At 40.9% G+C, this 26757-nt stretch overlaps 1 protein-coding gene across 1 annotated transcript in view; it reads left to right on the plus strand.

Moving 5' to 3' along the window:
* Positions 1-26757, plus strand: part of KCNH1 (potassium voltage-gated channel subfamily H member 1) — a 174440-nt gene that overhangs the window by 35071 nt on the left and 112612 nt on the right. Inside the window, exon 6 of the mRNA XM_009641563.1 lies at positions 5367-5796. Within this exon, the coding sequence (XP_009639858.1) occupies positions 5367-5796 (430 nt within the window). The remainder of the gene's footprint in view (positions 1-5366; positions 5797-26757) is intronic.

Below are 26757 nucleotides of genomic sequence, written 5' to 3' on the forward strand. Positions count from 1 at the left end.
CGGGCTGCGGCACAGCTGACTTCAGAAGCAAATGTCAGGAAAGAAGGCAGTCCTTTCCATGGCTCTTGCCTCACTTGTGGGATTGATAAATTTGGTTCGTTGCCTCCCCTTTTTTGATAAAAAATTATTTTTTTTTTGTTCCGTTTCATTCTCATTCTTTTAGTGGTTAGCTTTCAGCCTCCTGCATCTCCCTTTAATTTAGATGAAGCCAGAAACACAGTTGCATGTGAAAGTGCTGGAAAACTTAGAACAGATTTGTGTTAATAGTGAGTATTTACCTTTTTAAAAATAGATAGTTGGTAGGAAGTAAATTTATACTTCCTTTGAGTCGAGGAAAAAAAACCCTTAATGCTTGGGTTAAGTGCATTTTCCTTCTGTACACGTGAAAAGTAAATAATTGCCTAAAAAGTGGATACTGTCATGCAAATTGAATCTATTACTAAAGTGGTAGTGTTACTATAGCTGTGGGATGAAAATTGCATTTTAGTTCTTTTCTATAGTTCTTCATCCTACATCTTGTTTGGAAGGGAAAATGAATTGTGTCTCATGTTTGGGTTTTTTTTTACTGTAATTAATTTTTATTGCTATTCTTTAAACAATTTGTATTTTGTTTTTTCTAGGTGGAATTTTATTATTCAATGAATTGAGTTAAATTTAATTTGTTGGCAACTGTTTCTTTATTTGTACAGCATCTAGCACTGTAGTGTCCACTGTTACTGTTCTTGGGGACCGTAATGACACGAGTAACCAATAATTACTCTGCTACAGCCCTTATGTTTTCAAAACACTTCACACAGTAAAACATCTCTTCTCTCTCTTTTTATGGATATGGAAGTAAGGGCACAAATCTTATGTTGTCTGATGCAAAGCTAGAGCCAAAACATGGATATCCTGGATCCTGTGTTTGGAGAGAAGATTACTTACACGGCTGAGAGAGCAATGTAAGACGAGGGGTGTACTGGCAGTATACCCCATCTTGCACAAAACAAAGGGAGAGAAAAGGAATTCTGTGTAAATGTGCACAGTACCTAGTGAGTAGGTGTAATTAATGACAAACTGTAGATGGAAATTTAGTTTTTTCAGTATTTAATGGACAGAATTCTGAAGGATGCTCTTTAAATATAAAATGTGGGTCCTGCTTTCCTCCAGAACGGAAGCTGATCTGTTTATCTGTTGTTTTTGAGGTGCAATTCCACTCTGCAAAGATTGCATGGGAGGAGAGGAAGGAGTGGTTATATTTATTACTTTAAGGACTTTTGACATTAAGGTTTACTCAATCAGCAAATACAGAGTTATTTCTTCTGGCTCTCAGGGCTTTGAGCTTGCCCTTTGGCTTGGAGGGGACTCGCTACGGGTTATTGCATTTTCATGCATTGCTGGCAATGAAAGTAGAACTGCCAGCCCATTAAATATGTCAACAACAATATGTAGGTATCAGCAGCAGAATCTTTATTTAGTGTCATTCAGTTACTTCAAATAATTTGATATATAAGTTTGTGTGAAAGTCAAATAGAGCAGAAAATGCTGCGTAAGTGCTGCATGTTTAAGTAAGTGCTACACACAAGCTATCTCTATAACAAAATACAGTAAAAATACACTATTTTTCTACCTGAATCATATAAGAGATTTCTTAGCTTCTGCATACCCCTAGGGGAAGGGATCTATTGGATAGAGTGCAAATAGATGGAACCTGTGTCTGAGTAAGTCAGGCCTAGGTAGGACTTTGTGGGATGTTACTTAGTCTTGTCTTTTTCCTGCCTGCCACACGGAAGTTCCTTATGGTGATCCTTTGCAGCAGAGCATCTGGGGGTGCCTGTTTGGGACGTGTAGTGCAGTTGCTAGGTCTTTTATGGACTGAGGTTTTTCTATGTCCTTTGGGCAGAAGGAGCTCTGGGTCTCTTAATCTGCCTTTCAAAGGTTACAGGAGTAGCAGAGCTAAGAGGGTGGGACACGCATCAAGAGGAGTAAATGGAGTTCAGGCTCTTTTGCGTGACATCTTGGAGCCATCTGTAAGATAAAAGCATAAAAATAATCTGCACTGATAAGAGCATTAAAGTGGACAGTAATCTAAAAGTACACTTCTATTTTGGAAAGTGGTAATCTAAAAATGTCAGTTTTGAATCCAGCAGATCTACTCCTGCATGTATTAAAATATTACTTGCTAAATTTAGTGACAAAAAGTACTGTTTTAAAGTATTGGAGAATGACCTGATTTTTTTCTACTGTATCATCTATGAAACAGTCTATTAAGTCTCCATTGTTTAGACCCATTTGAAATTCTGTCACTTAGAAATTTTTAAGAGAGTTATATGAATAATTATTTCCCTGGGCATTTCTTCCTCTTGATATTGATCCATTTAGAACAGACAAATCCTTTCCTCTGAGGAAATCAAATAGAAAATACTGTTAATGCTGAGATAAAAATAAATTATTTTTTTTTTTAGCTTTTTCTGAACTTTTAGAATCTTACTGGCAATGCAGTCAGGTGAAATACTGTGACTAAGTTGAATATTAAATGCATCCTTTCAATGCAACCAAATAAAGTATTTATTTTCTGTAAATAAGCAAGTTGGTATTATACAAAAACCCTAATTCTCTCTACCTCTGGTCAGAATTTGGTAGAATCACTTTGTCCCAGATGATGCAGTTTTATCACATTTTAAATGTATTTATAAAATTTCTTTTTGTGAATTTCACAAGGGGAATTAGGATGAGAGTACTCTGAAAGCAGCTTGCCTTAAACATTTAAAATCTAATTTAAAGTATTTTATTTTGCATTTCCATTTTTCACATCCAATTTCTTGAACTCCCCTTCTGTGATTTCCTCCCCTTCAAGTATTTCTAATCCTTGACTTTTTTTTTTCATTAAGAAATAACCAAATTCCAAACTTTTAAGTCCTTCCTGACTCATTGTTAATTTTAAGAACAAATTTTGCACCATTATTTTTGAGCAAAAATAAAACTGGTATTTAGAATGCTGGAATGGAAAAAAAATCCTGCCCTCACCTGAAACTTGTAAGTATGTGTGATTAAAAAGCTTGGCTTTGACACTGAAGCTAAAAGCAGGCCACTACTGGTAACTTAGAATCATAGAATCGTTTAGGTTGGAAAAGACCTTTAAGATCATCAAGTCCAACTGTTAACCTAACCCTGCCATCCCACTGCTAAACCATGTCCCTAAGCACCTCGTCTACCCATCTTTTAAATACCTGCAGGGATGGGGACTCGACCACTTCCCTGGGCAGCATGTTCCAATGCTTGACAACCCTTTCGGTGAAGAAATTTTTCCTAATATCTAACCTAAACTCCCCTGGCGCAACTTCAGACTATTTCCCCATGTCCTATCACCCATTACCAGGGAGAAGAGGCCAACCCCCACCTCGCTACAGCCTCCTTTCAGGTGGTTGTAGAGGGCGATAAGGTCTCCCCAAAACTGAACACAACATTCAAGGTGTGCCCTTACCTGTGCTCAGTACAGGGGCACGATCACTTCACTAAATGCATCATGATCATCATCACTTCTCAAAATGTAAAACATTATTGTTTTGCTGTTAAAGTTTGTGAAGAGGAAAGGGAGAAATGGGTATTGGTCCTAAGGAGAAAGGCCAGAGGGCTGTGGTGTGATGTCAGAATGTGGGTATTTAGAATGTAGAGACTATGTCCCGGTCACTCCGGGACTTGCATATCCGGTTGCTAAAATACGGGTTATGTTATAGCTTTTTGTGTTTTTCCCCTTTGCTTTTTCTCTCCATACTGAGTGTTCAGAAGTACCTGCTTTCTCTCCCCTGGAAATGAAGGCCTTATGCCTTCTGTGTCACATTCTCTGAACTGGCATCAAGGCTTTGCTCTGTTGTGTACAAACTAAAGCCGGGTATGGAATGAATGGGAAATGGAAGTTTACATTGTGAAGGGATTTTTGCATCAGTGACCTGAAAAGTTTGGCATAGATAATAATGAAAAGAATAGATCACTTGTTCTCTTCTAGATATCTGCAAATATCTCTGATTGAAAGGAAGGCTGCTTTATCTTTTTTTTATTTCTGTTTTACAAAAAAAAAATTGATAGTGTGTTCCCAGGTAACAGATTACATCTGTTTCTGAAAATGAGTCAATGTAATCATGACCAAGTCATGAAATAAAGGGGAAATACATTGCTGCAGTCCTGGGGAACGTGAGTCAATATGCTTTATGTAATTATTTAATAAAACATCTCTTCTAGTGCTTGAACCAGCCTGAGATACTGAAGCAGTTGTATTTATGCAGGAATAAACAAACTTCCAGTAAAACCTGGTGACCAGAAGTATGCAATTATGCATTTCCAGAAATACTCATTAAACCAATCTGCTTAAATTTTAATCAGACTTCTATATATGAAACAGCCTTGATAAGAGGGAGTAGAAAAAAGAAGAAAGGATTTTTATGAAAGGCTATTCAGATCTTCTAGTGCCCCAAATGGCTTTGAATTTTTAATTTAACTTCTTGTGCATGGGATTGCAAATCTGTCTAAAACTTAATACAAAATCCTACATGCTGGCTTAATTCTGTTTTATGGGAGCCATATCAGTATCAGCAGAGAAATACTACATTGATAACAAAGCTGTCATAAAAAGAATATGACATGGGGATTAGACAGCATGATATTTGAAATAGTTGTTTTGTGTAGTCCATGTAAGAAATGTCAGAGGACTGATTATCAGGGCGTGAATTCTTACATGAAAGTAAAGTCATAGGAAATACGCTGTTACATTGCAAAATTACAAATCACCAGGTACTTCCAGTATTTTTTGGTCTTCCTTATTTATCTCCCTGGTATGTCTGAGCCAAATATTGCAAACTGCATTATATCTGAGACATGAGAGGATGTGTGTTGCCCAGGATCATAAGGAAGTCAGGAATAGCCGTAAGAAGTTCATGACTCCAGATGCTGGAGTGAATTCGATAGGTGTCTGGTTATGTTCCTCTCAACATTAGATTTGTATAGTTTAATGGTCAGTCACTTCCACAGTTATTTTCAGTCACCTTAAAGAAGCATCATGATGCTCAGGGATGGTCTACTTGCACAACTGGACATGCAATAAATAGCCTGTCACTTGAAGCCTTTACAAATGTATCTGTAGACCTATTCAAACCATCTGAAAAGGGCATTCAGAAAGCAACCCACGAAATGTTAGTGGATGAAGACAAGAGCGCATATATCCATCCCTGAAAAGGGTCACTAACCTTTCCATGCTTCACAGTCTCTCTTTTCAGGTGTTATCAGATGACTGTCTATTTGTGATGGATCACCTTGTGTCTTTGGAAACTGCAGTTATGACTATTGTTGCTTTGATATGAAATTCTAATGGTCACTGTGCTTTATCCTTCTAGGGTATCAGTAGCCTCTTCAGTTCACTTAAAGTGGTCAGGCTACTTCGGCTGGGTCGCGTAGCTCGGAAGTTGGACCACTACATTGAATACGGAGCAGCAGTCTTGGTTCTGCTGGTGTGCGTGTTTGGTCTTGCAGCACACTGGTTGGCCTGCATTTGGTACAGCATAGGAGACTATGAAGTTATCAATGAGGATACAAACACGATCCGAACTGAGAGTTGGCTCTATCAGCTGGGGATGTCAATAGGAACACCTTACCGCTTTAACACATCAGGCTTTGGAAAATGGGAAGGCGGACCAAGCAAAGATTCAGTCTACATCTCCTCATTGTATTTTACGATGACCAGCCTCACCAGTGTTGGATTTGGGAACATTGCTCCGACTACAGACGGGGAGAAGATATTTGCTGTTGCTATGATGATGATTGGCTGTAAGTATTGGAGATACTGTCTCTCACACACAATGCCAAATAGCTGTGTGTCATGAATACTGATATCATAAGAACATCTGGAATAGTGTCAAATATTATTATACAGCTTAAAATATTTCTGGTGGCAATATAGTTGTTATTACTTATTGGTTAGTTTTTAAATCGCAAGTGGGAGTATTTCTGTCGCTAGCAAAAATTCAGTCATTTTGAAAACAATATTTTGTTGGTACCCCTTCAATGTTCTCTTGTGAGTAAACCATAAAATGTATAAACCCTGAAGTATTAAAAATTAATGCACAGGTGGGCACAGACAACCTTTGTGACTCCATTTGGTATGTGGCAAAATCTTTGTATGTCTGAGAGCTGTATATATTGGACAAGTGGGTTGGTGAGTTTGAGGAGGTCCAAGAGCATCTTGTAAGGGAGAGAGAGAACAGTAGCTCTCTAGAGGCCATGAACTCTGCTTGGGCTGAGCATACAGTCAGATCCCAAAGCAGCTGGGATGATACTGGCCTTGGGCACACACGTCCTTGTCGCAAGGGATTCATATTGCCAAGCTGTCCAGCTTTTGGCCATGCTGTGTCACTTCAATGCAGGATTTGCACTCAGTGTGCCTTGAGAGCTACTTGGAGTTAAGAACCATACGGTGGCCACTGCTAAACTAGGTCATGTTTTTCCAGATAAGGTTGGAATTTGAACCAAAATAAGGAAAAAAAATTCTTTGTACATGGAAGAACATATCATTACATGGAGAAAGAGAGAAGCTTCTGTACGGTAATATTACATTTAGAGGAAAAAAAAGTCAATCCTTGCTAAGCAGAAGATTAAACCCAAACATATAATGAAACTCAATTAGCAGTACGACACCTGTTATGATAGAAACGTGAAGCTTTGATTCTGATGTGTGTGTCATTTTACAGCAACAATGAAATCACATACTGAGATTATGTGTGCAGTGTTAAGCAGGCTTAAATTAGTGAGAAGTATAAAGGCAAGCATTTTTGGTCATGTAGGGATTGGGATATTTTAGCTATAAAAATCGTTAATTTTTTTCTTCTAGCTCTTTCCACTACTGAGAGTCCCATCATCATAATAAAACACCCGCATAGCAGAAGGGAAATTTATATAAAAGTTCGAGACAATTAGGCAGTTTCCTCATGAGAAGGTGCATTAGACAATGTAGCAGTGTAGTGCAAAACAGGCTTCCAAACATATTTCCTGATGAAGGTACCTGTTTAGTGGGAAGTATCCTGACCTTTGGCTCCTTGTTCATTGGGTTATGCTCATGATACTAGCTAGACAAGAATAGCTACTATTATTCAGTATTATTATTTTGTACTATGAATACTGAATGACCATAGTCTTCATAAAATTAAGAATGTACATGGGGATATTTTGGAGTTGTACCTGCTCTGAGCTCTTAATGTGAAAATGCAGTGGAAAGAAAGTGAATTTATGCAAGATTAATGTTGATAGATACCTGCTGTGAATTCTGAAATGAACTTTAATTTCAGCAAGTTGTGAAAAATAGCATTCTGGCCATTTTAAATCTCATGAATGCAATCACATTTGAGGGAAACAATTTTGTTTATATTTGGACTTCTGGAACCTTACATTTCTAACCCTGTAACTGTCTGTGTATCTGAGCACCTTTATCCTGTGAATAACTGCTCAGATACCGTTAGGACTATTCGCAATATGTGTTTGCAGGAATGGCAACTAAGTAATCTAATCTTTGAGTTTAACTCTCTGGTTTTTGTAGGCTCTTGATTGCTTTTACATGTTGAAGTTTTGAGTTGTGGCCATTCCTCAGGATGGGAGCAACAAAACCGATCTGTTTAGTTTGCAGCTATTTAGACCTTAATTGTTGACAGGCATTCTTCCACCATAAAATTTCATATTAAAATAACACTATCTTGCCTGTAGAATTAAGCTGCCAAACATGGATCTGAGCTTGGACTAGGGCTATTTTGTAAGAATTTTGTCTTATCTGTTGGGAACCTGAAAAGTACAATAGCAAATGTGTGGGGGATAGATGTGGGGGAGGGAAAAGAAGTTTCCTGGCTAAAGCTTTTGTACGTCACTTGGAATAATTTGTATTTGTCCCTGGCCAAGTAGCATTTTTGTTATGAGCTGAGCTACTCATATCACAGTTGGTGGCTACATGTTCCTGTTATGGTCCTCATTTTGCAGATGTCAGATTGCATAGATTTGCACATGGGATCAATAGGGGCTGTTGATGGCTGAAGCATCAGAAATAAGAAATTTCAAATCAGTTCTGCTAATGTGTTACTGCCCAGTAAAAAAGGAAAGGTTATATGATTTCTTGTTTATATTTTACCATTAACATTGCATTTGTTTTAACACTTATCTAGTGATGCATTGTCAAAAGCTACTGCTGTCTTTCAGTAGCACAGGGAATGCAGTTTTCTTTTCCATGAAGGATGCAGAGAGCACCTAATTGTTTATCTAAAACTCCAATTGAAGATAGGTGGGATTTGCTGAGTCCAACCTCAAACATGCCACTCCATTGACTCCTTCCCCCATCTTTAAGAATGATTTGAATTTATCTTGGTTTTGAAATGGCTAGGTATAGTTTGGGCAAAAATACATACCTGTATATTTAAACAGTCCAGTGAAATAAGTAAAGTAATTTTACAACCTTTTCTGTATGAAATGGAAACAACACTGTTGCTTTTTCGAGGGTGTTATTGGTTTTCGTTATCAGTTTTGTTTAGTTGAGTAAGACAATTTGTTAACAAGAATGGTGTTGAGATTCCAAAACTGCCACTATAGTGTCATCAAAAAAAAAAAAAGAGTATTTGGGGACAAATGTATAACAACCAGAATTAATATTTCAAAGTGATTCCAGAAAAATTTTACTTTAAATAGGCTGGAAGTTTTTTAATAGGAGGGTAATTTTTTCCCCTTGGGCCAATTAACCTCCTGTGAATAAATAGTAAAACTTCCATTAGCTTGATGGGGACAGATTTAGACGAGCGGAAAGAATATGATAACATTTCCTTCTCTTTGTACGTTTTATCCTCTTCTCCTTTTGAATAGCAATAAGCACTGTGTCAAAAAACTAGCGGCTTGTTAAACAACCCTGTGGCCAGCTAAGCCCCGGTCACAATTTTATTAGCAAGATCACCTTTGAAATGTTGATCTTCTCTTTATTTGTAAAAGAGATGGAATTTTCTTGAAATGGAGATGGTGGTGGTCAACAAGTGTGAAAATGTCTGCCACCCCCACCTTCCTTGCTTGGGCTGTAGGTGTAGCTACCCTACAGAAAGTTAGGGTGCAGGTCCCCCTTCAGTACCCGGTAAGCCCTTGCCTCCCACTGGTGGCTGACCAAGAAACTGCAACACTGGGGTGCTTGCTGGCTCCTGGATCCAGCTTGGAGTCACAGGCACTGCCTTTGCACCTTCTCTCTGATTTTAGTGTCAATGGGCTTGACTTCAGTTTGCTCCATGAGCTATGTCACCATGGCTTGGCAGGGGCACTGGAGGACTGCTTCCCAGGCATGCAGATGTCAGCACCAAGCGGAGGGAAAGGAAGGATTTACTTTTAGAAGTGTGAACTCTTCCTATTCAGTGAACTTAAGAATAAATAAATTATATATATACATACATACATACATAAACAGCATATGTGTATACATAGAGAGAGGGTGCACATACATTATTATGCTTAAAAGAGGAAAAAAAGACCATGTGGGGTTTTTCTCCAGGTTTGATATTCTAGAATTATTTGTAATGGAATGGATTTGATTGTGCAAAGATCTTGTATCTCTGGGGAAGGCTGAACATGGTTTGTGCCACCCTGAGGAGCATTGCCAGGTGGCACAGTTTTGCAAGGCTTTCGGTTCTTGTTTCTAGCAAGCTTGGGTTTTAGTTTTGGTTTGGTTTATGTGATTTACCAGCTAAGTATCTTGAATAGTTTCTGGGGAGGAAGGTCGTGAATGGCAGCAATGCTTTTTTCTTTGATTGGAGCGTTGTCTGTTGAGCCTCTCTGTTTCAGGAGAGGAGTTACTGTGTAAACAAGTGATTTTAAGACATGTATCGAGGTCTTCTCCATTGGCAAACTGACTGAAAGGATTGTGGTACAGTCAGCACAGGACTATGGTGACATCCAAGCAGGACGTTTGTGTCAGAAGAGCTCAGAATATTACAGGTATTTGAAGGCGTAAGCAGTTTGTAATTAGTGTCCTTCCATGTGTGTTTAGTATGCTTATGTACAGAGAGAGAGAATTAATACTCTGTAATTACGTTCCATATTCCTTAAGACAAAATGTGGTTTTCTGTGCTGCTCAGCCACTGATATATCCCCTTCTGCTCACTCCCTCTGTAAAGCTGATCCTGTGGCAGAACTACATTTGTGTTACATTAACTCTTTGTTAGATGCATTGACCACTAGGAACAGTACTTTGCTATAATGTCAGATAGCTGTTTAAAAAAGAAGGTACATCACTTCCATTTTCTTTCTTATTCAGTTTTTTGTTATGGTAAATAATAAATTCAGGTAGCTTTAATTAAGACTTAGAGATATGTTAGTGAAGTTATCCTGGACCGGTGGGAATTTTGGCTGAGTTGTGTGCAAATGTTGGCCTAGTAATATGTCATGTTAGCAGTGCACAGACCCTGGGAAGGAATGATTGAGGGGGACAATCTGTGTGTGGCTATTGAGCCTATGAGCCTGGCTGGGTTGGTTGGTTTTACACTTGGGGCAAAGTACAAGAAAGCCATCTCAGTGGCTCCGGTCTCTGCTTTGGGGCCACCGTCTGCAGGGAGGTGTTCTTGTGCTCTCAAATGCAATGACTCTGTGGGCTGTTCTACTGACTTCATGGTGGTTGCAGTTTTCAGGGAGAAAGTGTTTTACTGTTGGTTACTTTGACATGGGTAGGTGCAACCCCTAGTTAGAAATGTGAAGGACTGCAGCATACTCATTTTCTATCCCTGGGGACGTATGGTCCACTGGTCAGCTCCACTAAAGAGGGATGTGGGTAGGTGAAAAGTGCTTTTGATTCTTAACCTCAAATAATGCACATCTGTTTGGGAAGAACAAATTATTTTGAAATAGAGATGAAGTAGCCAGTGGCTGCTCTTTAGGATTTCTGTTCTGTGGAGGCTTGATGCTTCTGATAAAATGCTCAATTCTTATTACTATGGAGCTGTTTTTCTTGAACATATGGTAAATTATAGTTTTGTAAAGCAAACTGTCTTCACATCTGTCAATGAACTGACCTGCATGCTTTTACCTCACTTTACTGAGTGAATGTGTGTATATATATAGAAAGAAGTATGAGTATGAAGTAAAAGCAATTAACTCCTCAGGTCCATTTCAGATGAATCAAAACATATTTGCTTATCCCTTTCCACAGATGGCCACTAAATTGCTAATTAATAGGGAATATGTCTACAGACAGATCTTTCAGAGAGGCTGATGCTACATAAAACCAGGTTTAAAACCACTCTCTGGGTCTGTGGAAAGACATATATTTTCCATTTTTAATACTTGAGAAAAAAAAAAAGTATTTCAATTTTTAGTTTCTTCCCTGTGGAGACATATGCCTCGAAATAACAGTTCTCATATATTTTGTTCAGTGAAGCTGTCAGGTTGGGTTGCGTGTTGTTTATTTTTCCTAAGCAATAGCAAAAACCCGAGGACTTTCATTTGCAGTTTTCATATCTGGGCACTGTGTCAGCAATCCCCTTGCTGTGCAGGTGCGGTAGGCATGAACAGTTCTAAAAATGCTTTGCATTTTCCACTTTTAACATACCATAATACTGATGGATGCTTGCCTATCTGGATTTTGAGTAACTGAGCAAAATCCATCATTTTGGGAACCTTTTGTTAGTGTTCTCAGTTGCACTGAAAGATCCCAAGCTTTTGGTGCCTGCTCATGCTAAATCCTCCTTGTTAAGTAGAAACTTCCTGGAACTATAGGGCTTAACTCAACCAAAGTATGAAGTCCACCTAGGAAAAGGCACACGTCTGAATGCTAAACTAAATCATAAATTCCCTGGTGAACACTATAATTAGACCAGGTAGTGAGAGGGATCGTGGAAAAAGAACAAAAGTAGGAGCTAAAAGGTCAGACTGGAGGACACACATGCTCACATACTGTAATAAATTTTCAGCCACTGAGTTCATTAACCAAAACAGACCAGAGACAAAACCCACTCATCTTCATTGATCTTGTTCAACACAAGCACCATGCGGTCCTGTAGTGCTTCAGCTGTTGTCTCTGATTAAGTAGACACAGATCCCAGGAGCATGGAGTAGATGTCTCAGGTCTGTTCAGCTTTGTCTGTGAGTAGCTTCTTTCTCATTAGACATAGAAACAAGAATGAGGATAACATTAAGTAAATTTGAGAACATAATTAGGTAGTTTTATTTACAGCACTCTTGCTGAAAGGAACAGAAATCTGCCCTAGTAATGTGAATTTTTCCCTGAAGTATAAGAAAATCTTGGTGGCTGCTATCATGAAACACGGGTCAGTGTTGCTCCTTCCCAGCCTCACAGAGGAGCAGTGCTTCGGTGACCCCCAGCAGGGTAGGAAGTGTTCAGAGGCTCTTGTGAACAAGGATAGCCACAAACTGGCTGATGAAAACTAGACTGTTGTCATCAAAATATGGGAACAAGATAGAGATGCATTGCAGCATTGTGTTTGTTGGTGTTCCTGAGGCATGATTTTCCCCTCATAATGCAGTTCATCAGTTGTTAAAGCAAATGGATATGGCCATGCTGTGTGGGTACTTAGCAAACACGTATCCAACTGTAAGAGAAGCATGGGTACCCCTGGTACCCCTTTTTAGGGGATGGGGGGCAGAAACATTTTGAAATTGGTTTTGCTGGTGGCCTGCAACTGAGGGCCAGACATGTGCCAAGTCCCGGCTAGGTTTGCTGAGGATATCACTTGGGCTTAGCAAAAAGGCCTAGAAGACTTCAAACCCAAAGCAATCTTTTCTGTATTTGGGGCTATCGCAAGCGCGATGTTTTGATTTGGGGACATGCTGGGAAAGGGAAAAGAAACCTTGCCTTGCAAAAGTCGTCTCTTGGATACCTGCTCTTTGTCACTAAACTTGGCAAGATGACAAAAATCTCTTAGATGCCACAGACTTCTTGCTAGCCACTGAAGTTGTGGTTGGCATGCTTTCAATATGGCTAATAGTTTTGCATTGCTTTTCATTCTTATCTGTCTTAGTCACCAGCAACACCATCCAAGCTAGTAATTCCTAATTTAAAGGCCTGGATTTTTTTTTCCAAATTTTTATTTCTTTCTAATAAGTAGGGACAGTCTTTCCAGATCTATTCCCTCACCCCTCTCTGCTGTGCTTTATTACTTCTTGTTTAAAGCTAGTCATGATATCTGAAGAGCTGGTGTGTCATTGCTATAATTGTTAAGCAACTGTTTGGGATTTCTGAGTGTTATTTTTCTTGGATGCTTTCTCCATTGGAATGAACCCCCAGAAGTGGCATGGATATGTTTCTCAGCTACACCAAGTTTCAGCAAAGAGGTAGGGGCAGCAGAAATCCGGATAGTTTCTCTGAAGATTAGAAGGAGGATTTGGCTATTAGGGCAGGATTTGGTCTGGTCATCTCTAAATGTGAAAGTACCTCAATTTTTTTTTTTTTTTTTTTTTGTTCAGAGTAAAGAATGAGTAAAAAAACCCCAAACAAAATCCAAAAACCCCCTAAAAACCAAACCAAACAAACCTTCCACCCCCCCCCCCCCCCAAATCAATGCGATTTAAAAAAATGGATAGACAATATTGTCTTAGGCTTTTTGGCTGTATAAACGATCCTTCAGACAGCTGAGTCCTAAGGGATGCCGTTGTCAGTGAAGCGCATCAGTAGCTCTCGTCAGTAAGCACAGGATTGCACCAGGTCATGGTGGCATTTTCAGACCCACTGGTGAGCCGGAGAGTCTGGCCCATACAGAGTTACATCATTGATATTCAGTACAGACAGGGCATGCTGGAGGGACGCGGTCAGCACTGACGGACTTCACAGCATAGCAAGCTCCAAACCCTGAACTGTAGCTCTTAAAAGTTGCCTTCTCTCTGGATAAGGACATCCAAGGCCTGCAGATTTTTTTAAGGATTGCTTCTACTGAAACATAAAACAGTGGTGTCAAAGCCAGCAAAAGGGCGGGCTTTAGGTGACACGTATGTAAATAGCAAACTGCTACAAAAATCATTGTCTCCAGGCTAAGATGGACTGGAAGGGTTTTTCAGGTTCACAACGCCAGTGCTAATGCTGCAATAAATCTGTCTGGGCAAATGACTATGGCTATATGAGGAGTGCCCCATTCATATGGGGTTAGTCATCTCCTCACCACAACACACTTCAAAGCAATATCTATAGAAGAAAGAAAATGGAGTTTGGGAGTATGTTCATGTGGTAGTGCTTTGTTTGCTGGCCTGCTTTGGGGAAACAAACTGACTCTGCGTGAGATGTTATTTCTTACTATGCAAAAGTGAGTAAGCAATATTCTTTTTCTTATTATTTAAAGTGTACGTGACCAGATTAAAGCTGAATGAAAATATTGCTATTAAATTTCCTGCAAAATGCAATTTGCAAATGGCAAGGGTAAATTGCCTATGTACTTTTGGTTGTTGGGGAAAAAAGAAGATAAAAATTCCAGAGTTATATCACATGCATATGCCTGATAAATCGCCCCATGATGTGTCATCTTGCCGCAATGACTTTAAAAATTTCAGGCTGTACTTCAAGCTAAAGGATCTAGGGAATGTCCCTACCTCAGAATATACTAGAACTTAATTGCTAGAACAGTGCCAGGAAATTTTACTCCAAATCACTGTCAGTATCATGCAAATCCAATTACAATAATTTTTGAAGTGAGATTTTTGTGAAAATTTTTAATTCTCAAGGTTCTTACAATCTGTTGTCTCCTGCAGAGCTTAACCTTGCTCTCCAAGACACTGGACAACTTTTGAAAGGACTGCAAATACAAAGGGAGAAAATACAGTTCTGTTTGACAGGAGAGAAGATGAGAGCTGTAAAGTGTTAATGATTTGGCTTCTTTGGGCATGTGGGGGAGAGCTCACACAACAGTAATGTTATAGATAATTGCCTTTGTTGCACAGTGTTTCTAAATTTTGACCATGAATTATTTAATAGTAATGAGAAGAATAAGGAAAATAAATAGGTATCTGAACTGTGGGTGTCTGTCTCTCTTACCTGGTATCTTTCATATCACATGCTTATTAGTGCAGAATTTTGCTTTCTTTAGGCCGTTTCTAATGTTTGTTCCTATAAATAGATTTAAAACACTGAAATGTGCTAGCTCTTTCAAACTTTCATCAGCATGTGCAACGAACTTGTTTTGAATTCTGAAGGAACATCACTAACTCAAGTTAATGTTTAAGAGGAAAGTGCCTGATGCATCCAGAACATGGCCTGAAAGGGCAAAGGAGTGTAAAAGGAAAAAGGAGTATTTCAGGCAGGTGAATCAGGGGATAATGTAAAAGTGTGTTTTTCCCCATGAAAAAAACCTTCAAGAATCTGCAAGAGACGTTGTGTTTTGATATGCAGTACAGCAGTCTTGAGGGTTCAGTTTATAATTTTATTCTTAAATTACCGAGGCACACAAGTATAATCTAGAAGAGCATGATTTTCTTGTTGGAATTTTATTGGGAGATTTAGCCTGTGAGATTGGCTAAATACCTATATAGTGCACAAAAATTACGACAGATTTTCCTTTCTCTTGCAATCCTGGGAGGCCTTTCCCTGGGCAGCAACTCTATGTGAAGGATAGGAATCTTGGACAACGATTTGGTTTTGCATGAGAATAATTTGTATTTCAAAGTCCATTTTGGTCTAAGAAAAATCCAGCTAGAGAGGCGTGGGAAAAAATAGCAAAATAGCACATCCAGTTATATGACACATCATGCCACTCCTCATCTAAGATGTGGAATATGACAGAAGATATGAAGCATCTTCTAAGCACCTCTCACTCCTGTATCAGCTTTGAAAAGGATATAGTTATTTTACTGTCTAATTGCGACTGGACTCAGACAGACCTGCTGTAGGTTACAAATGTTGGGGTAGAAACAGCTTGCCTACCTGTAATATGTCAGCGGTCTATGGATCATGACATGTCCCTAAGCACTCAAATAAGCTATCGTAGCATCTTGAGAGTGCATAAGGATTAGTTATGCTTGCCAGATCAGTGAGTTTTAATGCATTTGGCTGTTTTTATATATTAAGGAAAGATTTGTCAGTTTATAAAAATGGTAAGTAATGGTCTAGAGGATGTAGACGCTGCAGTGGGTTGTGTGTGGTTTATTTCTTGGAGCTGAGAACTCTGAAATATTCTGGATCTGAACTTGAGTTGCCATCTGAAGACATATCCTATCATAAGCAGCAGCCATCTGATGGAAGAAATTCTGATCTCCTGAGAAAATATGGAATATATGTGAAAATGTCAGTATCTTTTATCCACAGTACAGCAACTCTTGCTGCAACTGGTGTGAAAAATGTGGAAGGAGACAAGTAACTTATTAATAGGCCCTCTTGCCTGGAAGGAAAGTAGAAAATTTATTCTTCTAGCCAAAGGGTTTTGACAGCCAGCAGCATCTAAAATCCTAAGTGTCTTACGGTAAAGAATGAAATAGTTGAGGTATTAAAACCTAACTGTTCTTACTCACATCAACATGAATTTGGAATGCTTCCCCCCCACTTCTTTGAAATCAAACCAGTAACTGTACGAGGTGGCATGGAAATAAATTCTTCTGGTCAGACAATAGGCAAACCTTGCCCTCCGCTGCCACCATCTTAAAAGCAAAAATAGGTTGCTCATTAAGCGTGGGTGAGTGGGATGATTCATGGTAGTTCTTTAATTTAATGGAAAGATCCTGAGGGTTTTTCACTACCAAAATAAGAGGGAGCTAGAGACTGCTAACATCTTTCAAGTGTTCAGATTGGAGGGGAGAAAATTGGACTTAAGATAAAGAATTAATTTCTTTCTTTGAAACTGCATTTGAATGAGGGTTTTTTTTGCAAGTTATTTTCTGGTAAAACTAAGATTTACTACAAATGCATGGAAAATAATGCCAGGTTTTTTGTATCATCCTGGTCCATGAAGGCCTTAAACAGTCTCAGAGCTTCTAGGCAGTTCATTAAGTGAATTCTGAAAACTGTAAGCTTGCTTATTACAGTTGTATCACTTATCAACAGTTTGTACTTTCAGTATAACCTTTGTAAAATACAAAGCAGCACACTTGCTCCAATTTTGAACGAACCCTATCTTAATTTTCCTTTTCAAAATCTTTCACTGCTTTCATACTCAGAGGGCAAATGAGTGGAATTCTGCCTCCTAATGGTCAGGTCCACTGTGGCACTTTGTGTGGTCCTGGACAGAGTGCGTCCTTTTGCATCAAACACACAGGTTTGGCAATGAATTTGTGTTGTTGGAAATAACCCAGTATCCACTGAGAGTAGTTCACAGAAGTACACCTTAAATCTGATGTGGCCATTCTCCTATTTCCAGTTTTCTTTCCTATAATGGACCACCAGTTCCTTCCGCCTACTTTTCTCTCACTTCCCTGCATAAACCTTCATTTCTGGGCCTGTCACTGCTCTGAGGTTTGCCATCCCACGCTAGCAGCTTCATCCTGGGTTGGTTTTTTGGTGGGGTTGTTTTTTCTTTGTTGTTGTTGTTGTTCTTTCATTTTGCACAAAGAGAATGTAATAAGAAACAAGGAACTGGAAAAGATACTCAGCGTGCCTTGTTCTGCCCCTTTGCTTTTAGAGAGGAAAGTTATTAAAGCTCTAATTCCTTGAACTTCTTATTACTTACACTTTTGTCGGACTTTAAGTTTCTCATTTGGTTTGCTGCATTTAAATGCAGAGGGAGGGGAAAGAAAGGTGATTTCCTGTATTGCAAAGATGCAAACAGGCTTTGATTTCTCGATTCACTTTTAATTGCCTTTTGTTTTGAGTATTTTTGATTCTACTTATTCTTTCTTCATAAAAGCCTTTCTTCACATGACTGGGAAAATGATAAAATCAATTTTGTCAGGAACTAAGTATGCCAAAACTAAAATTTCCAGGAACTGGCTTTCTCACATTCCTTGCAAATAAGTTGACTGCAGGTTAATAATGAGATAACAGCAACAGAGTGTGGGAGGGGAAAATGAGCATTTTTCTGGAAGGGAGCCTTATTCCGCATAAAGTTAGCAACAGAATGTGAAAATCGGAGAGGAATTTACCAAACAGGCAGATCACTTGGAGCAAACTACTGTGTCATATAGGTGCCAGACTGACTGCGGCCAGCTAAAAGGTGGAGAAGGCCTAGCTGTGTGCCACCTTTGGCTTATTATGCTGTTCTGATCTGCTCAGGCAGAGAAAATAATGTCTAATACTGCTTTGAACCTTCATGTATATAATAAACTTAAGTGACAAGAAGCTGTGTGAGAAGCTGCCTGGAAGAGGCATCAGGATCCAGCTGGCAGTGCCCTGTGGTGTGACACAGGGGAGCTGAGTCCTGTACCTGAGGTGTTAACCTGTGGTGTTACCTCCCATAACCTATCTTCCATTCTTTGTCCCTCATATGTATTTAGACTTTATGCAGGAAGGTGGGGAGGGACCTGCCTCTCAAAAGAGCATCAGTCTTAACCTGAGCTTGAAGTTCTGTTAAAATGCAAGTAAGTGCTATTACAGTTACCCACTAGAGTGGCATCTGTGGTGGTCTGTCCACTAATCATGACCCATAAGTTCTCACTGGCTCCTGAACCATCCCCAGGCACAGCTCCATGCTTCCAGCTGCTCTCCAATAAAGGCAAGTCCCCTTCCTTGCCCTCCCAGCCTGCCCTTCTTGAGGAGCCTGTATCCATCTATCGCAGGTCTTCAGTTGTGTGAACCATCCCACCACGTCTCCATGATCCCAATGAGGTCACCTCTCTCTAACTGTATGTAGTTTTTCTAGCTCCTCCTGTTTGTTCCCCATGCTGCCTGCATTGGTGTAGGTGTTTCTCAGAGGCACCTGAGCATGCTGAATCCTCAGTACAGGCTTGAAATAGTACTGAAATATGCTGTCTGACCATGAGGGGAGCTTTCTGGAAAAAAAACAGGAAAAGGGGAGAGGCAGGTGGGTCAATTTTTTCTTTTTTCTTGCTGGTATAAGAGAAGACAGCATACTTCTTGTGAAAACTACAATAGACAAATCAATCAAAGCTTCTCCACTTGCATTTAGAAGTACAGGAACAGCATCTCCTGGGGTACGACTCAAAGCTGCCAAGTGGATGGATACTCCTCTTGTCCAGTAATGGCATCAGAAAGTTGTTCTTTCAGGGCAATGCAGCTGACCATCTGCTTTTTGGGCTCCTGTTGGTCTGCTAGTAAATGTACTGATAGGTGTGAGATGGAAGCATGTAGCTTCTGAGTTTCCCTTGCTGCTTTTGCTTTCATGCTGGGCCATGTATGGGTAGACAAAAGGGGACCTTGAGACAGAGAAATAGAGCCTGAAGTTGAAATTAAGGTTTCTTCTTTTTCCTTTTCAAACTCAAACTTCTTTTTTGACTGCTTCCCAAAAAACAGAGTCTTACATGGTGCATGTTTTAAGATGGTTGTTTCCTCGTACTAGTTACAGACCTGTAGTCCCATAGATGAACAGTATTTCTGTTCTTCAGTCTTCATGGCTGAAAGAGCATGGTTGGAAGCATGATGCTTTGAAGCAAACAAAGGCTTGAAAAGGGAATCTGAGTTATTTATGTAAAGAAGAGCGCATGCTGAGGCATGAGATAAGTATGGCCAGTTGACCGTACTGATTTTATCAGGTTTGATTATTGTACTGTACAAAGTGATGAGATTCTGATCATGATTATGCCAATATAAAAGATAACTCCTTTCATGAGGGTGTAGTTCAGGTTCAGGATAGAGTTCTCTCTTATTCGTACGTAGACTTCAATAATACAGAAGACTGGAGGGAAGACTAATGTTTTGTGGGACCATTGTTTTGTATCATTGGGCAGCCAGACACGAAGAAAATGCTCTCAGCCATTACCAGTTTGGGTTAAAAGGGAAAATATGATGCAGCAGGCAACTACAGCAGAAAGGTATGAATGGTTCAGTACACGGAGTACTGGTATGATTGCAAGGGTCCACAGCACAGTGAAATGTGCAGTTTAATAGTTCAGTGGCCAGTGAAATACTGGGGCAGGTAAGACATTCAGAAAAGCAGGGAAGATAAGGGAGCCTGAGTGCAGCCACACTTCCCAAGCTCTTCCTCTGCTACGAAGCTTGTCACCTCCTGAGGCACTGGGGGAGTATCTGTGGGAGAACTGGTCAGGCACAGAAGTAACTCTCTAGCCTTGCACAGTCTGCACAAACACGCATAAATCAGTGCTGATGACAAATACTATCCTTGTAGTAGTTATGCATTTTCCTTCCTACAGCTGTTCTGTAAGCCACATCATGGCTGTGATCTCTTTTCAGCAGAGATTTAATATGAGAGAATGTCAGAAGTGCAGAGCAGCAGGGAAGGAATCTGGGAAAGAATTTGGTGCTGCACATGAATGAGAAAAGCTGTTTCCTGTAAGCTTTTGATGTTGGGTATTGCTAGATATCCTATACAATGTGCAAGTGTAGTGTACTGACTGGGTAGGACTTGGGAGGGATTGGGGCAGGGATCTATAGGCCCAGGTTTTAAGGTAATCCTGCAGATAGTTGAAGAGTTCGATTAATCTTGGGTAAATGGGCAGTGAAAGAAGCTACTTCCCAGAAGGCGGCAGTATGGGTGGAGAGAAAGAACACACTTAAATCAGAGACTGCTATGTTTGTGCATGTATGTGTGCTGCTAGCATTGCTTTCCTCGTATAATTGCTGTCTCTAACCTTATACTGCTCGAGAGTACTGCTTTATACTTTCTTCTTAAAAGTATCTGGGTTTGTACCATTTTCTGTGCAGTGATGCACAAAGTGATTGAGACACAGTAATGTTTGCCTGAGGCTGCCCAGTCAAATTCCCCGCTGCTTGCTAACAGGAAAGTTTTCTCCTTCAATAGCTACACAGTAGTCCTTCTGTTTCAACAACTTTGGAGGAGCTTGCCATCAGTCACCAGTTGCATAGTGGACTAGTTGGATTCCTGTAAAGCAGGGCTACTTTCCCAAACAACCTGCTGTTTGAAATGCCTATATTAAATGTAGGTAATTTTAAATCATAGAATGGTTTGGGTTGGAAAGGACCTTAAAGATCATCTAGTTCCAACCCCCCTGCCATGGGCAGGGACGTCTTCTACTAAAATTGGTTGCTCAAAGCCCCGTTCAATCTGGCCTTAAACGCTTCCAGGGATGGGGCAGCCACAACTTCTCTGGGCAGCCTGTTCAGTGCCTCACTGCCCTCATAGTGAAGAATTTCTTCCTCATATCTAATCTAAATCTACTCTCAGTTTAAAGCTCTTACCCCTTGTCCTATCACTACATGTCCTTGTAAAAAGTCCTTCTCCAGCTTTCTTGTAGGCCCCCTTTAAGTACTGAAAGGCCACAATCAGGTCTCCCCAGAGCCTTCTCTTCTCCAGGCTGAACAACCCCAACTCTCTCAGCCTTTCTTCCTAGGAGAGGTGCTCCAGCCCTCGGATCATTTTTGTGGCCCTCCTCTGGACCTGCTCCAACAGTTCCATGTCCTTCTTGTGCTGAGGGCCCCAGAGCTGGACACAGGGCTCCAGGTGGGGTCTCACCAGAGCAGAGTAGAGGGGCAGAATCGCCTCCGTCGACCTGCTGGCCACGCTGCTTTTGATGCAGCCCAGAGTATGGTTGGCCTTCTGGGCTACAAGTGCACATTTTGGCTCGTGTTGAGCTTCTCATCAACCAACACCCCCAAGTACTTCTCAGGGCTGCTCTCAGTCTGTTCTCCACCCAGCCTGTATTTGTGCTGGGATTGTCCTGACCCATGTGCAGGGTTACTGCAGGACTGCTTGATTCTCAGTTCAACAAGCTGTAGATTCATGAAAAGTGAAAAAAGAGCATTTGCTGTAATTATAGCTGAAAACCAGCAAGTTTCCTCCAGAGTCTCTGCTGAGCCGCAGCTGCTCTTCTGTGCCCCAGTTCTCAATGATCAGGTCCTTTAGGAGAGAGAGGGCAGCATATAAATGTGCCAACTGAAGGAAATAATCTACGTGCAATCCACAAAACCTGTTTACCCTAAGGATCAGATTTTACTTTCTCACAGAATTTTACTCTGCTGACTCCAGTGGTGCTGTTCCTGAAGTGTTCTGGAAGGAGTTTCAAAGGCTCTGGCCCCGCAGGAGCTGCCAATGTTTCGAGAGCTTTTGCAGTAAAGGAAGGCAAAACATCTTTCATCGAAGCGTTGGATTTCTTCTGAGGTTGACTCAGAATCTCTACTTGTAAATGCACTTATTCTTCCTCATATAACATTACTGGGGCAGATTTTCAAATTATGCCAATTTTGAAAGTTCAAACAAAAAATTGCCTAGTGATAGAATTGGAAACTATTTCGTGTGCTGTCACATCACTTTTCTGTTAACCCTTGGCAAGTTATTTTGACCAATATTTTTATGGGTGCTTGATAATTTGTGTTGTAACTTCTGATTTTTCCCCACTTGGCACATGGCAAACCTGGCTTCACATTGCTAAGCCCCTGACACAAAATACTGCTGTAAGTGCTTAGCACCTATAAAAAACCCCAATAACCTGGTCTTAAGATTTGTAAGTATTTATTACTGGTGACCCACCAGAAACCCCTGACCCTGGAAGACAGGGAATGGGTGTAAAGAGTATATGATTTTTCAGTTAATGATATACATACCTAGATGTCAATGGCACCTAAGCAGGATGTTTAATAGAGAAAATCTGCATGGGATTGTAAAGTTAAAATGTGCATGAAAAACTTGAATAGAGAAGCCTAGTAGCATAGGCTAATTCTGCCAGCTTAAACCCCCTAGGTATTTGTGGAAACAACTGCACTTTCAATGCTGGTATTAATTTTTCTGGTCCTGTCAGGAAGGAGCTGCAACTTCCAGATACGCAGTCTCTCTTGTGAGAGAGATGACTGCACCTTCCCAGTATCAGCTGATAAGCTTAGCGCTGATATCTGTGCAACAACAAAGCCGTACTGTGCTTCTGTATTCCTAGCGTGATCTCTATGCTGTTTCTGTGTTTTATCGCTGTGTAGTGAATACACTGGGTATGCTGTAATTCAGACTGTGGACTTTAAAAATTACAATCAGACAAGTAAACAGAGCATAACAACTATGATCATCAATTCAAAACAGCTTGATTGGACCAGTGTCTTCCCATTAGAAAGGGAAAAAACTCAACCCCAAAACAAAGAGCTTTTTTACTGATGGCTTTGTGCCTTCCACAGGCTGTTGATGTGTTTTATGTTACTGCTTGTGTTCTGAGTTCTTCCTACCATTTCTGATTTTACTGCTATTATCTGTCTGCTGCCATCATGATAGTATTAGAAACAAAATGTAGCAACATCTATAATTAGGGTTGTCTACACAATTTTTTCTTTTTATTGTCCATTTGACTCATGTTCCTAACTTTCTAAATCTTTCAATTTCCAAGTTGAGATAATCAAGATGAGCCATTTCTGAGAACAAGGGTGTTGTCTGCCCATTTAACAAAGCAAGATTATGATCTTCAGAACGGCAGGGCTGGAAAGTGAAATTTGGAATGAGAGAATACTCTAGAGGAGAATTCTTAGAAAAAACGCGAGCCTTCTTTCAAGAAAGATACCAACAATATAAGGACCTCTAATAGTGACCCACTGGGAAATGCTGGCCTTGAAAGACACACAAGATTATGCATTTACTGAGCCAGCCATATACATAGTTTAATGTCAGTGGAAGTGCTGAATAGACATAAAAATTATGTCTTGCCTTCTCTAGATGAATCACAAGAGAATGAATGATGGAAGTGACAGGGAGATACCTGACTGATGTGTGACTCAGGAAGATGGTCGGGTTTAGCTCCTGAAAGCCACTGCCCTGAGTACAAGCTAAGACATATAGGCACCCGTTAGGTGCCAGTGCCTGCAGCCCAGCCTGGCAGGCTGACCACATCCCTGTGCTACGGGAAAGCACCCACTGGGAGAAGCAACATGGGCTGGCAACCCACCTGCAGCAGCCCTAGATTCTGGCTACGGAGGAGTGGCGCTGCCAGGGCCCCGGGCACGTGTGAAGCATCGGGGAAAAGGCGATAGGCGAGGGGCAGAGTGAACTTTTAAACACTGGACAGCGCGTGCCTACTGGGTTGGCTAAGTTGATCTTTGGTACCTGTCTCTTTGTAAGCTTGCCTCAAAATGCACAGACATGGTTTTCTGCACAGTCAGTTCTGTGCTAGGCCTCGCCCAAGCGGTGTTGCTATGCTTCGGTGTTTGTTAGTACATCTGCTTGTCAGCCGAGTGTGACTTATTGGTGTCTTTTGTGTGGTCTAAAGTTTTGGAGCTCTTTGTGCTAGTCTGTTTGCTGAGATCCTTAAAAGCATCCTCCTTTGTGTCGTCTTTTGGGGGGCGAATTCCCTTCTGCTGTGTTCCTCTCTAGCCCGCTGGGTTACCAGAGGGTGCTGTGTGCGCTTCATTTCAGGCACTGATTTTTAGATATGTGGGACTGGCAATTTGTGAGTTAATTGGTGATGGCTGCATGCTGCAATTAACCTAATTATGGGTTTGATTACATTAATTAAACTCTTGTCCCGGACAGCAGCTGTTTAATCATTTGCCTTCAGGCTCCCCCTCAGTTGGGGTAATTCTGAAACCTGCTGTTTTGGGTTGGCAGAGTTGAGTTGTGAGTGTGTGCTACTGTCAGCAACTGTGTGCTGACTTTCCCCCCTTTAATCTTAAACTTTCTCTTTTTAAAACCTATTGTCAAACTTCAAATGCCATTGATCAATTTCTGTACTATTGTTCTTTGGAAGCACTTGAAGGTACGACTCTCTTCCAGGCGGTGGGAGAGAGCCTTTTTGTACTAGTTTACACCAATTTGCCTTTTGGTGCATATGTGCACTTTGTGTTATGCTTACGGATGCTGTGCTGGATGCACAGACCCTGAGAGAAAAACTAAGTCTTGCTTTCCTGCTGTAGCTTTTAAAATTTATTTTTCATAGAATCATATTTGGGTTTGGGCTTTGGGTTAGAAGGAACATTTGGAGGTCATCTAGTCCAACCCCCCTGCAATGAGCAGGGACACTGCTAACTAGATCAGGTTGCTCAGAGCCCCATCCAACCTGACCTTGAATGTTGCCAGGGATGGGGCCTCTACTACCTCCCTGGGCAACCCGTTCCACTGTTTCACCACCCTCATTGTAAAGAATTTCTTCCTCATATCCAGTCTAAACCTACCTTGTTTTAGTTTAAAACCATTACCACTTGTCCTGTCACAACAGGCCCTAATAAAAAGTTTGTCCCTATCTTTCTTATAAGCCCCCTTTAAGTACTGAAAGGCCACAATCAGGTCTCCCTGCAGCCTTCTCTTCTCCAGGCTGAACAACCCCAACTCTCTCAGCCTGTCCTCATAGGAGAGGTGCTCCAGCCCTCGGATCATTTTTGTGGCCCTCCTCTGGACCTGCTCCAACAGTTCCATGTCCTTCTTGTGCTGAGGGCTCCAGAGCTGGACGCAGTACTCCAGGTGAGGTCTCACCAGAGCAGAGTAGAGGGGCAGAATCGCCTCCGTCGACCTGCTGGCTACGCTGCTTTTGATGCAGCCCAGAGTACGGTTGGCCTTCTGGGCAGCCAGTGCACATTGTCAGCTCATGTCCATCCATCAGTACCTCCAAGTCCTTCTCGGCAGGGCTGCTCTCAACCCCTTCATCCTCATCCTGTATTGATGCTGGGGGCTGCCCTGACCCAGGTGCAGGACCTTGCACTTGGCCTTGTTGAACCTCATGAGGTTCACACAGGCCCACTTCTCCACCTGTCCAGGTCTCTTCGGATGGCATCCTGTCCTTCTGGTGTGTCAACTGCACCACTCAGCTTGGTGTCATCTGCAGCCTTCTGAGGGTACAGTTAGCTGTTTCGCATCACAGCTTGTTTTGGAGAACTGTCGACTTATAAAGGGGCAGGATTTGGGAGCTGAGCCATAATGAACTCCATCGTCAGCTTTGGCTGAACCAGCAGTGGCATAGCATGATTGGGAGGTGAAGGTGCTGGTTTTGAGCTTTATGAGATATTCCCATCTTTGGTAGCCATATTGAAATGAGCAGTGAATTTTGGTATTTCTGCTGTTTAGAAAGTCTGCAGAGGTCTGGTGCAAATCATTAAGGATGTGGGTTTTCAGTGGAAAACACTTTTTAAATGTATTTCTAGGTAGAAAAGAAATGTAGTAGCTTTGACTTCTAAGAAGTAGATAATGGCAGAGTCTCACTGATTAAATCTCATGCTCTTCAGTTCTTGGTTGCTTCTCCTTTATCTTCTACATGGAGATACTGCAGTGGCTGTTAATTCTCTCTGCAGAAGAGTCCATGTAGTGTTTGTCTGGTGAAGGATGCCTGGCTGATGCTCTTCTTGGAGTACCTATGAGGGAAAGAAGGACTTGGGTTGGTGAAGAAACGCTTTTCCTTCCCCACTCATCGTGTTGTCTAGCTGTTTGTCTGTGTGAAAGCTCCAGCCTTTGGACTGACTTTTTAGACCAGATAACAGCAATTCAAGCACAGTGCAAATGTTGGGCTGTTGAATGGGAGCCTGGTGGTAGACTGTATCATTTAATGACATGGTGGTTTGTGTTAGATCTTGAATTGAGTAACCTTCCTCAGGGGTACGTTGGCAGTACCTTAGAGGGATAAGGAGATGTGGACATGGGGAGATGGTACTAGTTTCAGAAATTAGATGTGTTTCCCATAAAGCCATTAAAATTTTGTGCCTAGAAGCTGAACATTAGACATGGTAGCTAGGTTCAGCTCACCCAAGCACCTGTAATCCAACCATGCTTATGTCCCCTCACAGCAATTCATTGAATGTACAGCTGGGAAGGCTGG

This window comes from Egretta garzetta, unplaced genomic scaffold (genome assembly GCF_000687185.1).
Source record: "Egretta garzetta isolate BGI_Z169 unplaced genomic scaffold, ASM68718v1 scaffold166, whole genome shotgun sequence".
NCBI lineage: Eukaryota > Metazoa > Chordata > Aves > Pelecaniformes > Ardeidae > Egretta > Egretta garzetta.